The sequence below is a fragment of the Folsomia candida genome, unplaced genomic scaffold (genome assembly GCF_002217175.1).
Source record: "Folsomia candida strain VU population unplaced genomic scaffold, ASM221717v1 Fcan01_Sc003, whole genome shotgun sequence".
Taxonomy (NCBI): domain Eukaryota; kingdom Metazoa; phylum Arthropoda; class Collembola; order Entomobryomorpha; family Isotomidae; genus Folsomia; species Folsomia candida.
Window position 1 is genome coordinate 11,215,019 of NW_019091195.1, and position 17,025 is coordinate 11,232,043.

Here is a 17,025-nt window from a genome sequence, read left to right on the forward strand (position 1 = left end):
AGAGTCCCAGACAGTTCAGTAGTTCGCACCATAGCAAGTACATAGCATGTAGTCTTCAGCTCTACACAATTCCACGTGTATTTAATATTTAATCCATCAGTTAAAAAAGTGTCCTGGTGGTAATAATAGTAGTAATAATTATTGTCTAGTTACATAGCAAAGTAAATAGTCCGTACAGTCTCAAGATACAAGCAATTCTCGAAAGTGTAGTACCAATCATAATAATTAACTCACTTACGATTAGCCAGTGGTCTCCATATCAGTCTATTTTCCCGTTGAACTCATCTAGCTAGATTTCAATGGACGCTTTAACACGTAAAAGTCTGATATATAACACAATCAACCTTTCGTACCTGAAATAACTTTACCTGAAGTAAATGAAACTCTTCCTACTTGTGGTTTTGCAATGAAGGGGAGGAAAAATATGAATATTCATTGTTGCTCATTAGAATTTCCATTTACGTGGCAGCTGAATTAATAAATGCGCCAGAAATAAGCATAATAAATTAACGAACCTGAATGGTGGAGGAAGAATAACATTAATGTCATCGTGGGTGAAAGCATGCTCAAGGTTGAAATAGCCAGCACTTGAGTGTGAAGTGGTAGTGGACGAATAGGCCGACGATGAACAAAAGTACCGTGCTCAACATGAGGACCACTTGTTGGAGATGGTCGTTGAAGAGCAACTACGATTTCCTCATTCTTTCCCTCGTCATACTCTTCAGCCTCGGTCACATTGCAACCAGTTCGAAATTTGAACGAGAGCAGGTCAATGGCGACAAGAGTCTGTTCCAAGAAGACTTCAACTTTCACCCGGAATACTGGACGCATGTTGAGAGAGCCCAGAGATATGCTAAATGCGTGGTAAGTGTGCAAATGCACGTTCCGTCCTAGATAATACAGTTAAGTGCTTCTCCAGTTTTTATTGGCAATTAGTAAAGTCTATGTATGCATGCAGGCAGGCATGTTTTATGTTCAACTTGTTGCCGTGTGTGTGAAAGAGAGGAGAAAAGTGAAAGCCACGAGCAAATAATGGCATGGTGTAATCTATCTGAACTAACAACCATCAATTTTCGATATCACACCACCACCTTGACCACTCCGATAATAAATATAACGTGCTAATGCAAAAATGGGCCATGGATGAACGCCATATTGGGTGAAATTGTAATCAATTAAGGGGCGGATTGAAACCATGAGCCAACCACATTCGCTACTGAAACCTGAATACAAAAATCTGTAATTCATTTGTATGTGTGTCGTGTGTCCACATGATGTGCAGCACAATCAAGATTTATTATTTATAGCATTATATTATCTGTACGTGTCATGTGACACAATAAGTTTTGATTTCTGTGACAAAGGAAAAGACTGCTCTTTTTTTAAGAAAATCGGTATTCTTTAGTCATTCCCCACTCTTTTAGAAGTTTACGTTGTAACACTCTACCAACTCTACCGTAAAAAGAGCCAGAAAGTAAAGGTGCAGCCAAGTACCAAAAAATTAAATGTAAGACGCACATGTCTAAGAATTTAACATACATTTACATATATTCGTTATATTTGTTTTTCTGAAAAAGGATTGTTTGGCTGCTTTTCCCTAATTAAATTTCAAAAACATCCGTTCCATAACCGTGAATTATTCAGTGTTTCCACTCTTTTCACCCACTCACTGTATGGAATTAGGTTGATGTTGATGTTTACCTGACACGGATGTCGTGTTTAATTTCGCAATTCAACATGTTTTCTACATACGTATGTAGAAGACGGAAGAGGATACAGTTGTACATATGTTTGGTTAAACAATTCTTGCACAACGTCTTATCATAATTCTTGGAGAACATGAGACATTATTAACTGATAAGCATTGTACTTTTGACAAAGTAAACTTTCCCATTAAACTGACTAATAAATAACGTGTAATGTACGGAGATTTGTGCATAAAAAGGGACCTAACTGAGATTATGGATGACCTTCTACAAAAGATTCTGAAGAGTATCGAGACTGCTAGACATGCCATATCTTGAAGTAGTAGATGAAATGCTCAACACATTATCTGAGCAACTTCAAACTTAAAAAAACCTACAGTGCAGACTCCATATAGCCCGAGTCAGGGACATAGTCCCTGACTCAATAAGTCAGAGCCCGCTTCTATTTTTTTCCGAATTGACCGACATAGTATCACCAACTTCCGTGTTGTGGATGGTTAAAAGTTTGTTAGATATAGTTTCTACCATTTGGTACCAAATTTTTGAATTAGTTACAAATCATGTGCCTTGACCACCATGACCAGTGGGCTTCTTTAACATCCTGAAGTTCTAAGCTGTATCCATGTGCTATCCAGCAGTGGTTTTCACTTTTGCAGTCTCCATATCAAATTTCAGCTCGATATAACGATTTGGAAAAATCAGTATGGGTCACCCCATAGGGTCACTCTGGTTGCACTTTGCTCACTTTTAACTTCATATTCTTTAATTATAAGCCATTAAGTATCATCGTGCCGGATTTCATCTTTTTAAATCAATTTCTAAAAATCGGTATGGATCACCCCATAGGGTCTCTCCAGATGACTCTACCAATATCATATCATATTCTTTCATTAAAACCCATAAGCAACCTCTCCACCAAATTTCAGTTCGATATGATTATTTTTAAAAATCGGAATGGGTCACCCCCTAGGGTCGCTCAAGATGAAAATTTTTCCAACTTGAAGTCATTTTTATCTATTACGAGCCATTAGCTACCTCTGTAAAAAATTTCAACTCTCTACAACAATTTTGAAACTTTGGTGCATACTACCCCACCTACTCCTATGACCCCCACCGGTCAACCACTGGACCAATTTCGCCCATCTTCGAACTCGTTTCCTAACTTTGTCCAATATGCATATGGTAAAAATTTCACGTCAATCGGTTCAGCCGTTTTGGCTCTATCGTGCCGGACAGACAGACAGACGGACGGACGGACATGACGGTTCCATAAGCCCTGACTCGGGCTAAAAATGCAATAAATATGCACTAAATGATGTTATTTCACTGTTCACTGTTCACGTCCGTCTGAAGGGACAGCATAAATTTGTGCTTAATTTACAACTATCAAAAATAACTGGACATAAATATCAAGATGTTTGGGTGGTCAGTGTGCTTACTTATATCGTTAAAATTAATTATAAACACTGACAGTGTATACATATATCGAATGAATGAATTTCAAACCATGTACATATTTACGTTATTTGCGAGCAATTTATTCCCACGCTGGCCAATCTTTTTAGGTGCGTCACAGCAAACCAGAACACATTACATTACATAAAAGCTTTCAACTAACCTCACGTAATCTTTGTCTTTGACCACATAACAGTAATTACTCAAAGCATATTCATTCATAGCTTAAACTTATGTTTGTTTTCAATCTCATCTCAGCCCCACGGCCAACAAGATTTCTTGACAGTTTTCTAATATAATTTAAAATACTTTGTTCTTAGGAAAAAGAAGTACAGCCCGTGTTGGACGAGTACAATTTAATCATGCGACCAGCCTCCTGTGGAAGCAGTCTAATATGCGACGAGTGCATCCAGGTAGTACACAAGTTGAACACTATAAATACATACATTTGTAGATAAATGCCGTAGTAATGCCAATGTCTCTCATGTGCGCATTGGTCATTTAATTACATCCAATTGTCTCCGAGCGTTTACGTTATGTTCTTAGCAGAAAGCAGATCCGGTTGCAAATAGAATTTAGCACTCAATTCGCCAACTGCTCTTCATGGAGATGTGGCAGGTGTACATATTGCATATGCATTCATTCTCGTGTGAGACTATTGAAATGTTATTCAAGACCAAGTTCAGGGAAAACTAATTACATGGAGAAATAAATTCTTAAAATGAACTTGGGATATGCTTGGCTTATATAATCAGGCAAACAAGAACCATTTATTTTATGTTAAGAATTTTTCAACGCTATATATACTACAGTGGGTATGTTACATACATGGTACACTGCATACTTGGTCTTCATTCCCTCAGGGGATGGTAAATAATGGATTTTTCCACTTTCCACGTGTGCACGAAGACATACCACCATCTTACCACCACCACCACATAGCACTTTCACTCCTCCTGGGAGTGCGAAATTAGTCTAGCTCTTAGATTTTCACCAACAGCTCGTTCTGATTTTCTTTTTTGACGAACCTGATAAGAAGAACTTGCAAAACTGTAAACCTCTGTGTCTTTCTACCTTATTTTCCTCTTGATTGCAAGGGCAAAGTCTGTCTCAAGTCCTAAGGGTTCCTTTTATTGTCTGAACTTTGCTCGTTCTACGCTTCGGTAAACGTGGTGATTTGCAAATCTTCTCCTGAAATCTTATTATGCTCAACGTCTAATTGCAACCGACTGATGACGAACAAAGCTACCTACGTCAATAATAGTCAGTTGTTGTAGCTATGTAGATGTGTAAGTTTTGAGACAAGTTCATTCGAGTTTATTCCAATTACAATTGCATAGAGTAGTATCTCAAGTAATTAATAGGGAAAAACAATGTATACAGGCTTACCTGTTGGCTCTAATTGAAACTACTTAAAGGATATACTCAGTCCATCTAGTTTTTCATGAAAATTATAGAAAATGGATGACAGTCACTGAGAATTTACATATTATGTGTGATTCGTCGATCACAGACAAACGTATTGAACTTATGTATGTATACACATGTGTAAATTCGTGTTGACACATTTAGCAATAAACAGGGCATTGCAGATATATAGTCAACACGTTATGTACTTTCTCACTTGCAGGAAATTACATTTCAGCTCATATGTGTTCTGCCTTATGTGTATAGGACTATTTGCTGATATACAAACTGATCAAAATGGAAATATTGAGGACAGAATCCTCATGGGAAATTTAAAATGTGCTTATCATATAAAACTCAAGCTAGAATTCATATCCGTACAAGGCCAAGAAAAAAACAATTTGATATATTATTTATTTGTATTACAAATATTCGTACATGTGCATTATACGAAAAATTTCGAATCGATTTATCCAAATTGAATTGCTAAGTTGGCTGCATTATAATTATCAATAAACTTGATTAACATGCATGCATTCCTCTAATGGTTGTAACGATGTGTGTTGTGCTAATTACTTTATGTATATCTTAATAGGCCGTGAACCAAACAAAAGTACAATTTTCTGGATTTAAGAAAAATGTGGACTCTCCAATTCCATTGTTACACTGCACTTCCCACGTTGGCGTCTCCGTTGGCAGTAGCCAAAAAGACTTTAAGACATATTTTCGTATTGAGTATCCAACTCCAAATCACCCTAATGCATCAGCACTGAGGTAAATGACTAAATATCTCAAGCATCTGGACTGAGGAGACGTAATGAGCTGTGTATGCGTCACCGCTTGTTGAAATGCCGGATTCTTGATAATATCTGATAACCAGAATGTTTCATTCACTGCTACCCTGTTCCTTGCGAATTAAATGATTCATTAAAAAACAATAGCAGCAGATTGTTCGATATTGTTTCGGTCTTTCGGCAAAAGCTGTGCTATTAGTCAATGCAATCTTGAGTAAGGTGTAGTGTGAACAAATTATCCCCGAGTGAGTAATTAGGCAAACCAGTTTGTAGAGGAAAGTTGTGCATGCTTTCCACGATAGAATTTTTAGATGCCTCACAATAAGATCGAATCAATTTAAGCCCAGAGATTATGAAAATAAAGCTCTATTACCGTTTTCAAGCAATTTTTCATGCGACAATAAATCACGATGCTCTAGATTTACTGCGATGTTACTCCCAGAAAATCCGATTAAAGTTAAAAAGTCGGTCACTTATTGTATGTAATTTATACTGGGCGAGTATATGTTAAAGTTCGCGAACAAGCTTCTCTCTCGTCCTTTGATTTCAAGAGAGATATCAGATTTCCAAAAGTATGAGACAATACTCTCGTCTCGAGGCTTCCATAATCCATTTTCCTTATGCACATGACCAGATTGTAAAAAAAGCATGCAGGGGTATCAAGCTCACTTTCTCCCACTGATCGTCAGAGATATTTATGAAATGTCTACTTTCTCCTTGCAGGATGGCAGACCCTCCTCGAATATTCGTCGTGGAGAAGCAAGTGGATGGAAAGTGGGAAGCGGTGATTCTCCAACTTTTTTGGCTTTTTCCGTTAGAAACCAAAGCTCACAGCACTTATCGCGTTCGAGTCACAGCCGTGTCGGCAAACCATGTTTATTATCCACAGCTATCAGAGCCCATTACACTTTATGGTAAATTCATATGCTTTTAAGAGGAGCACTCAATCCGCGACAATAAGCGAAACGAACTTTGACAAGAACAACAACTTGTATGCATTTTCACGTATGAACGTTTTAATTTCAGACGCCAACACGCAAACAATTGGAACACCAAAAAATTTTCGAGTGGTGGACACCTTGGTCAACACTAAAGCAGGTAAAGGTTAAATTTACAACTTTTTTCATCCTTTGCCAAACTGCCCAATGTGCCTCCACATTCGATACGAATTCGTTGTAAAGTCGTCGCCCAAATTCGGAACGCACTCCGGATTTGTCGCCCTAGTTGTGCCTGGTACGAATTCGAAATCCGAATTCGAATCGCCTGCGTAGGCTCGAACTCGGAACGAATTCGAAATGCTAATTCTGATCGTCATCGTGGCTTCGAACTCAGTACGAATTCGGAAGCCGACTCCATTCCGATGCTCTTCGGATTAGTGAATTCTATATCTTAAAATATGCTTTATGACGAATTTAATAAAATATAAAGTCAGTGCACACGTTAATGAATATATTTATTTTTATTGAATGTAACAATGGAACTAACAAGAACTCGCTGTTATAAGGTAATCTAATATATTTAAACAAGAAATCTTCTGGTTCAAGTACCATATTAACCGGTTCTAATAAACCGGATGAAAAGTAAATTTTTAAATTAGAACTATCGAAGGGATAATATTGGACAGAGTGTAGATTTAAAATCTGTTGACATGTATATTCGACAGAATCATTCTTTTTATAAGTATAATTTTGTAAAATTACAATTCCACCAGACTTAAGCATGAAGCAGTTATTACCATTCTTACAGCTAGATTTAGGGGAGAATGTTTTATTCTCAGATATTTTTTGTATCGTATTCATATCTTGTCGTACCAAATCCATTTCTATAATCCGTTTAACTACTTGTTCTAATTGGAAATTATGTGAGCTCAAGAGAATTTTAATTTTCTGCATGTAGTTCTCAAAAGGAAAGCAACTCGCATTGTCTAAACTACCGAACAATAATGCATCATCGTTAATATGCAATAACCCATGCACATTGTAAACCATAAATTCATTCCCATATAGATTCATGCACCCTTTAACGAACTTCTTTAACAAAGCCGCTGCCTGAAGGTTCCATTCACTATTATCAGCTCTTGGCGACAGAAGAATATAAATTGCTGCATGAAATCTCAAATAATTTCTATACTCTCTTGGCTTAATAATATCTCGAAGTGCAACTATTCCTGTATAAAGTAGTAAGGTTCGGAACTCAGTACCCTTAAAATGGTCAATTTGCAATAATGATCGAGGTTTTCTTGGAATATCCGAAGGAAAATGTTCACGAAAATTACATAGGCGTTCAGAAATTAATAAGATTTTTCCAGCTGGAAGTTTAAAAGGAATACGACCTTTCACCCACATTCGGAAAAGTTTCCTTGTCACACCTAGACATACTAAATGTAAGTAATCCAACGGAACTTGAGAAACGAGATCTATACATAATTTTGTGAGGGGGGAGATTTCCTTATGATGCTGTGTGTCAGTTTGAAGTACAAAATTTTCATTTGTTCGTTTTCTAAACTCTGTATTCAAGAACGTAACTCGCCCATTCCATTCGCCCTCCTCATGACACCTTTCACAGGAAAAATAACTATTGTGATTTTTATTCCTTTAATGTAACTGCGTGCAGGTGCATCTGCAAGAATTCTAGAAATTCTAAAAGTGTATAGTATCCCTGAAATTATAATCCCATCCTGCTCTAAAGCTTTACATTCTTCCACAAATGGTTGTAACAAATCTAAATTTGTCGGCTTGTGTTCTGCATAGTAGAGTGCAATTACAAAAGGCGTGCGATCACACGATTGATCCACGATACCCAAAATTGGCCAAAACTGCTTATTCGAACTCTTGGAAATTGGAATACCGTCAATACCTACAGTTATGCTTATTATTGGGTTAGAACTATTTGCCCTTAAACTATTATAAATTGCTGTTTTGGCTGTCTGTTGTAGACCATATTTGACGTGGATTACAAGGTGGGAGACAACGCCAAAATAATAAAAATCACCACCGCTAACAACTGAAATGTTCAATTTTCTAGGAGTTTTCATCAAAGTCCGTGGATCAATAGGTAAACTAAATGAGTGGGTTTTATTTAAAATGGATAACAAATCCCTGAGAGCTGAGTGCTTAATGTTATGACGAACTGTCCATTCACGCAGCTGTATGTCTATTGGTTCGATTTCTAAACTAACTGTATTATCCTGGGAAATATTATTACTAACCCACGTGTCGCAAGAGAATTCATTTGGGACACAATTTGTCTGGGGTGGTGACAAATTATTACTATTACTGCTATTACTACTAGTAACTACGTTATTATTGTCTGGGCAATTACTTATACGTATGGAGCTATTTACATTGCGGTCACCCAGTCTTGGTTCTCGTATTTGTTGTAGCAGGGCCTGCGAAATTGCTACTCGATACCGTTGTCTTAACCGCTGTCTTGAACGTTGCGAGATGTTGGACATGTTTTGTTGGCAATTTTCCTCGGGTCCTTCTGGTTTTTCAGCCAAGTTCGGATTTTCACGTCGATGGTTGTACTTGCTTCAGCTGAGTTATGCCGCACACTTTCTATAAATATATTTATACTGTACGAGTTAAGAATGTAAGAATGTAATGTAGCGGCACTAAAAGTTAAATGCTCCCTTACTATACACAAGATCCAAAAATACACCAATAAGGCCAAATTCAGACTTCTTTCCTTTCCCACTGTGACTGCAGGTCTGTGCTAATTCTGTAGAAATTAGGCCAGATAAAAGTCTCGCGATGATGTCGTCTAAACCTCGTCCCCCAACATAACTAAGTTGAATACTCTGAAAGTAATGACACTTATGTAAGTAATAAAATTAGGGTTGTATTCATAAATTGCCTATGATTCACCTACCAATTCTTCAATGTTCGACTGATCCCGCTTAAGCCAGTCACTCAATTTGTAAAAATCCTCTTTATTACAAACCAGTAGTTTTGGATGATCCAGCTGAAGGTACACGTGGAGCAAGTGTTGAAGTTCGACGAAGCAACTCGACCAATGTTTCGTTAATTTTTACTAACTCCTTCACCACCACGGCCTGTAAGTCTACGAACACAGACGGCATAGATTGTACTCATTATTCAATGACACTGTTTAGGAAAAATTAGTACAAACGAGTAGTAGAAATAATTACTTACTTTGAGATTCAGTCTTCAGATCTCGAACCAGTGTCACAAGTTCTGCAACAGTTTCTGGATTCGTAATCTCAACATAGGAGAATGTCGTTTCGTTATTGCCTGATTGATCAAACAAATTCTCCTCCGCCTGGGAAGAATTATGAGATTGTGGGAGGGCCAACAAAGGCTTAACTTGAGAATTTGTGCTGAGACTAATGCTGAGTGCTGGAACATTACCACAATGTTATTACATAAATTTATCCCAATTTAATGTGCACTGAAACAGAATAAAAATTGCTCACTGTTCGGGATAAATGATGTGACCGGTAATGTTTCACATTCGTCAGACGACAAGCTGCTCTCGTCAGAACTGGTCGACTCGGAATATTTTGTAGAGGGAGTAGATTTAGCTGCGGATTGCCCTTTTCGCGTATTTCTCTGTTTTTTATGAGTTGTTTCCTCAAATTCTGATGGAGGTATCTTGTCGGTAGATTTAGCCGCAATACATCCTTTCCTTGCTGACTTAAGAGAATCTGCGAACCGACAAATGTTTAAATAATTGAAATTATATCTCTAAAGGTTAATATAAAAATATTGAATCCCCAAATCTGCTCACAAAGCCAAATGCATGCTTATTGTATTATTGTGTAATCTATAGTTTTTTTTCTCATTACAATTGATATTCGATATTAAATTGTTATCAAATTACTTACTATAAGACATGAGCCACTGACAAGGGAATTTTGGCGCATCTAAATCTGCTGGAAGATTCTTACGCAATTTGTCCCCTGCGTTTGGCCCAATTGGCCACGAACAGATGGATTTGTCTTCATTTAACCACGATGAGCACACGGCCACAACTGTATTTTCGTCATGGAAATTGACAACGGAGTACTTTTTAATTTCGCTGCTCATTATAAAATTAAATTTATCGACAAAAAATAAGACTACAGCCAAGGGAAGAATGGAGGAAGAATCAAAGTGATATGCCACTAATGCACGTGTTCTCTTCTCTCCTGGGGAACATGATACAGAGTCGGATCGGATTCAGCGACGAGGATTCTGATGTAAAGCGTGCAGCCGAATTCGTTCCGGCTTCTCATGTCCGATGTCAAAACGCATATGAATATCTCGAATCGATTCAGAATCTGAAAGGAAACCTTAAGCGAATTCGATATGAATGCGATACTACGCATTTAATCCTAATTCTGTTTTATGTCATTACTAAGTCGGCGAATTCTGCTCCCCAAATCAGCATTTGGCTCGAATTCGTTATTAAGAGTCGTATCAACTTCGGGATTTCGAATTAAATTTGAATTCTGATGTTGGATCGGAATGAAGTCGGCGAATTCTCACGAACTAAATACGACGATTCCGACCTGAAACAGAATTCGTGGCGAATGCGGAGGCACATTGGGTGGTGCTCAAAATAATGTAGAAATAGTTTATTGTTTCATACGTTCTTCCGTCTCATATGTTGAAAACCTACGGCTGTTTTTTCATAAAGTTATAAAGCCAATACATTATAACTAAATAAATGCCTTATTTTTTCAGCCAGAACCGCTCCCACTCTCATTCTGAGATGGGAAAGTGGGTCCGGAATGAACGCATCGTGCGATTGGCGAGTACAAATATAATTAATCATTTTACAGAAATTTTTGCGGAATAAAGAAGGATTGTTTTTACGCAACTGTCTTCGCTTTTAGGGATATTTACTATTTGGAGGAAGTACAGAAAAAGATTGAACAATCCAAGGTACGCTTCGACCTCTCATAATTTCCACCTTCGTAAATTACCCTCCTTTAAAATATGAGTGAACGACTAATTCATAGAATAAATATTTTCTTTGCAGCCAGAACAAGCATTTTGGGCCGTTCTCGATAAAATTCAGTTCGAGAAAACGTACACGATCAACATAATGGAAAAATTCGGCTTTGGTCGGGAGTCAGGACCGGCTCATATTATTGTCAACGTTGAATCGTGCTTGACACTTGCGAATTTTAACCTTAGTCTTTGTCGTAAGTCTTTAGACGTGCTCAAAGATATTGATGTCCTTATGGAACAAATTATAATTATTTTTACAGCACCTCCACCACCAGCCAACGTACGCGTAGAAAATGAGACCGCATCTTCCTTTTGGATTGCGTGGGATGGTTTTTACGACCAGAATTCTATTAGCCAAATATCCTACTACAACATAACGGTTGACAGATACCTGAACGTGAACAATCCTGGAATCTATAGAGCATCAAAACCCCTTTTCAAAAGTTCAGTTCCTGGGAATCAAACACGAATAGAAGTGAAAAACATAACTGGTCCTCAGTCCATTAAAATCTTAGTTGTGGCCAAGAGCATTGGGGGAATGTCAGAGCCGTCAGAGGGACGAGCAGTAGTTCATTTCTTGAAAGGTATTTATTATCTTGCCAAAAATTTGTTATTAAAAAAATATTCATATTTATTAATTTAGCGAGTAATATGATACATATTTGATTGAGGCATTTTTATGTAACCGCTCCATTTCACTCTTAACTATAACTATATATCTTTGGCTCATTAGATGATGTCCCATGGACAAAAAGTTTGGAGAAGTTTTGGATGGTGATTGTCATTGTGGTTATTTTGTTGATGACAATCGTGGTAATTTTGTATTTGAAAAGTTTCCGCGACCGATTACATCGAAATAAAGAAAAGAAGGAAATGTGGAAGGTATAGAAAAATAATTGTGCTATAAATACGTAACAATAAACGAGTGCTTGTAAAGTCTTGTTTATTTTCCCGATTAAAATAGACATGACTTCAAATGAGCGTCATTTGCTTTTCAGAAATGGGATGAAGAGACGCCTACTCCACACGTCGATCGCTATCCAACAAAATGGGAAATAGACTTTGGAAACCTAGTTTTGCATGACGTTGTGGGCAAAGGACAATTTGGAGGTGAAAACCTTTGTCAATTCTTACATGATTAGTACATAATTAATTTGAAGGGTAATTTAGAGGTTAGAAAGGCTACCTTGTATCGCAAAGGGGGTAAAACAACCGTGGCAGTCAAAACTCTTCGGGGTAAGTTTCATTAATACTTTTGCCATATTCACTACTTTACAAATAAACGGAAAGATTTATTTCAATGGGTACCCAATTACTGGGGATTTATACCTCAAAATAAATTCATATGCTGCAATACATAAAGTTTGCTTATATATTTATAGTCAATATTAATCATGAAATTATGAGCGTCATTCTTCTTGGAATCTGATCATTTTACAAATACTTTTTGACAAGCTAATTCCACTCAATGAATAATACGACGTAGAACATCATGAGAAACATGTATTTTGGGTAAACCTGCATGGTTTCCAAATATGATCTACCCTGTATTTATATTAACAAGAACTCTTATTTCCGTATTTTTAACACAATATTTTATTAGTATTATTAATATTGCTGTCAAATCCTTTTATTCAGTTTGTCAGTGGGGGGACTACCCACAAGCAATTAAAAATATTACCTCATAAACCGCCCATTTCAATAGATATGTGCCATTTACAATTAATTTGTACAGTGAAAGTTTTGCAACTAATGTTCTTGTCACCTGTATAACTTTGGCAAATTAATTTCGCAGTGCAACCCGACACGACGTCTGATGATGATGAGACAGAAGGTACAAATTAACCTTGGCTGAAAGTCACTTTTATTACATAAAACTGAATGTCGCTATACTTTTGGCTTCACTTTGTTTTTCACTTCTTTGTGGAGAAAGCTGTTGTTACGTCGGCTTTGAACTCTGAGTGCTTCTCATTATTAACTTTTGCTATTTGCTTTTACCTTTCAGATGGATCATTGGCGAAGGACATAATCGACAAGTTTTTTCGTGAGGAGTTTGAGATTTTGATGGGGATCGAGCCACATCAAGTTTGTTTTTTGTTACCTAATACGTAATTTACGTAACGTAAATGCAGTTAGAAAACACGAGTGCCTAAATATTGAAAGGATTACTGGTTGATGAGCAAACCTTCGTTTCTTCTTATAAATATTCACATTCCTTATGACATGACAGCATTGGAAAGAACAATTCAATTACCAAACTCTTTTTTCAGCATGTGGTTGGCCTTGTCGGTCTTGTACGAGAGCCAACTCCGGCACTAGTTGTGCAATTTTGTGACGGTGGAGATTTACAAACTCATTTGAGGAAGGTAAATATATAGCTATTCTGCTATTCTCTAAAGTGAAGTCGGTTTTTATTCTGTCGATCGATGCCATTTTCGGACAGTTTATTATGTATTTATTAGCCCTCTAAAAATCAAGTCACATTTGTAGAAATCCAAGAAAGACAAATAATAAATTTAATGACTATTTAATGACAAGAACACACAACTTTGTATTAAAATAAATATTTGAAATGCATAGGCTGCTCCAGTAAAAGTGGACAGAAAGCGATCATCTCCCGTTCCATCCATGATGGGGTCCATGGTCCAACTTCAGTCAAATGGTAACTCATAATTTGTACATACCCTTTCTTTTTAAGAGATTATTGAAAAAAATTAGGATGGCATTGACGTCGAATTACCTTTTGAATTGATTTTGTAAATAGCGGAGGTTCGTGTACAACTGAGCATGGTTACAAACGAAGCTTACTTTATTAAGACGAACGACGATATTGGGTGTAGCGTCAGTCCTCTAGATTTACTGTCGTATGCTCGACAAGTGGCGTGTGGAATGGTAATTGGCTCAGACTTGAATAAAAATAGAAAATATGTATGTACCACTCACGACTTATCTTTCACAGGAATTCCTTTCCAACAATAAAATTATCCATCGAGACCTTGCAGCCAGAAATATCTTAATTAAATTCGACGGACCGGAAAAGAACCGTGTTTTAAAAATTGCAGACTTCGGACTGAGTCGCGACGTTTATGAGCAGAATTGGTATAAGAAAAGATCCAAAGGCAAAATTCCAGTCAAATGGCTGGCCATCGAATGTCTTTTGAAAGAAGTATACACCATAAAATCGGACGTGTGAGTGATCAGTCTAACGTTATATTTTACTCTAATTTGTGCAGGCAGTGTAAAAAGGAAAGCAATAATGATGTTGAATTGAATTTCAGTTGGTCGTACGGTGTCCTTCTCTGGGAGATTGTCACGTTCGGAGGTGCTACAAATAATATTTGTTGTTTATGCATACGCAAGTACGCATTTATTTGTAAAATGATGAACTGTTTTATGCTTAGCTACTCCGTACCCTGGGATTGATAACGTCAGAATGTATGATGTACTAAAGGACGGATATCGAATGACGAAACCAGAAAATTGCTCTAAAGAGTTGTTTGATTTGATGACACAATGTTGGGATGAAGACCCAGATGCTCGACCAGATTTCACCACCATTCGCAGAAAAATTGAAGAACTAATTGGAAATTGCGGTGATGCAGCTAATTATTTAAACCTTGATTCAACAGGAACTATTCAATATTCCGAGTTGATGGAACCCTTGCGCATTGATGCATTAATCTAAAACAAAGTAAAAACGGGCAAATGGACAAACCTTCAACAAATAAAGTGGTCTAAAAGTTCTTGAAACAAACAAACAACGAGTTTCAAACAAATCATGATTGCAAATCATTATTATTCATGTGACGCAAAAAATTTACATAAATGAATCTCTCTCAACTTGGCAAGTTTCGTACATACGTATTTGTCAGTACTTATTATTCTTGGACTTATGTTGAATTACTTACTAGTGTATTTAGCTAAGGATAAGTATCGATGCACAGCCAACAGCTTTATTTATTTAATAATTGTACTTGAGGTGTTTTTGAGAAATTTGACTGTATAACATCATAAAACAATAATGTTGAGAATAGCTGTAGTAAAACCTCTAACTAAGCAATTTTTAGTACAATGTAAGCCTAGTATTAGTTCTAAAATATGTTGGCATATATATATATTCAAATGTAATATGCAATATTTATATCGCGATAGCCTTTTAATTCCAACTGATTTTATTGCAGTAAAAACGTACAAAAAAATTATTTTTATGAGAGAGATGTGTATTTTGTGTGTGGAAATATATATTGGCATTCTTGGCAATGAAATGATGTACTTACAACCATTTTGTATTTTTAACAGTCGTTATACGACAAGGAGTAAATTGTTTATTTTGGAAAATAGGTTACCTCCAAAAAGAGACGGTTTAAATGCCCACATGTGTAATGCGAATAAATAAATAATTTTGAGCAGTGCATTGGAACTTTTTTTATTCGGTGCTCGTTTATCATCATAAAACGAATGACAAAAGCAGGCAGACAAACTGCTACAAGTATTTCCCAAGAGAGAGAAAGAGACAACCAGAGTTGCCGACTTTTCATCCCGGTCTCGACTTGGTGGTTGTGACTAGTGTTTGCTCTCGGGTGTTATTATTACGGATTATGAAACAATATTCGAGTTAACCATTTTGTTTGCAAAAGGTTTCTGAATTTCGGATATTTAGGACAGAATAATAGTTATGCGAATTGTCCAGGTTCACCACATATGTGCATAGAAATTGGTAATATTTGTAATAGGGAAGCGATTACACAATTACAGCAAACAGGTTTTTTAATAAGAAATAAAAAGGCCATTGTGTCATAAAGTCCGAAATTTTAACACAAAGAAACGAACACAATGGAAAGAAGCAAAAATACAATGTGAAAGGAGCTTGTAAGTTGTTCCTTTCATTCGTGTCGTGTAACTTTGCTAGTCGCAAAGAATGTGAAAGCGAGTATAATTTGATGTATGTACGTACATGATGTAGTGCATACATCGTATTCATTGTATCACTACATACATGCACATAAGTACATATACCACCAATGCACCTAATCTTAATGGGCTTAATTAAATTCGTCTACATATTTCGTTTATTTTTTACCGTCTGCATTCATCCCCCTTGTTTTGCAAAAATTAGAAATCGATTGGCAGCAAGCTAGCATTTAATAGTACGCACACATTTAGTGGATATGAAAGGATATTTTAAACTTCAGAACTAATTGTGGTTTGAAGCAATGCCAGGAATAAATAATGTAAAAATACTGAGTTATTGATGCGAATTACTACAATCAGGTCAACCCTCTTGCGATGATTCTAATCTTTTTCCGTTTGGGGTAACCACCACTGCGGCTCTTTTCCTGTGTCACTCCTCCATTCCTCTCCTATATTTCTTGCGATGAGATAAATGATGCAGTGGTAAAATGAGACTGTGGTCTGAGAAAACAAAATCCAGCAGCATAACGTGTATTCCTTAAGAATGGTGGCACATTTTCTGGCGACTACCCGAGGAAGCATGCTATTTGAGCCACAAAATATGCACTATCGTACTATATACACTATGAGTACACACTGTTGCGGGTTACTCTTGGGAGTGGAAAGTGAAAGTGGAATTTAAATGTGGATGAAAAATGGAGTATTGACAAAATCTGAACGTAGAGTCAGGAGAGAGCTGAATGGAGAGTGGTGAAGAACTATTAGTTGAGCTATGAGGAAAGTGCGAGGAGACGG

At 36.8% G+C, this 17,025-nt stretch overlaps 1 protein-coding gene across 1 annotated transcript; it reads left to right on the top strand.

Annotated features, from left to right (window-relative positions):
- Positions 1-6: 6 nt before the first annotated feature.
- On the top strand, positions 7-15,733 carry LOC110847643 (mast/stem cell growth factor receptor Kit). The gene is made up of 20 exons (XM_022094623.2): positions 7-864; positions 3,482-3,574; positions 5,164-5,342; positions 6,086-6,276; positions 6,389-6,460; positions 11,050-11,116; positions 11,202-11,250; positions 11,348-11,513; positions 11,580-11,903; positions 12,053-12,201; positions 12,318-12,429; positions 12,490-12,555; positions 13,115-13,153; positions 13,325-13,404; positions 13,590-13,685; positions 13,900-13,981; positions 14,084-14,211; positions 14,279-14,508; positions 14,598-14,641; positions 14,721-15,733. Exons 1-20 carry the CDS (start codon positions 625-627, stop codon positions 15,002-15,004), a joined length of 2,691 nt encoding a protein of 896 aa, XP_021950315.1. The 5' UTR covers positions 7-624; the 3' UTR covers positions 15,005-15,733.
- Positions 15,734-17,025: the final 1,292 nt, after the last annotated feature.

What these genes read in the sequence shown, in the direction of transcription:
- LOC110847643 (XM_022094623.2), top strand. Translation starts at nt 625, where the DNA reads ATGAACAAAAGTACCGTGCTCAACATGAGGACCACTTGTTGGAGATGG. An exon ending in TGATGATGATGAGACAGAAG is followed by an intron (nt 13,154 to 13,324) that starts GTACAAATTAAC and finishes TTTACCTTTCAG; the next exon opens with ATGGATCATTGGCGAAGGAC. An exon ending in GACAAGTGGCGTGTGGAATG is followed by an intron (nt 14,212 to 14,278) that starts GTAATTGGCTCA and finishes TATCTTTCACAG; the next exon opens with GAATTCCTTTCCAACAATAA.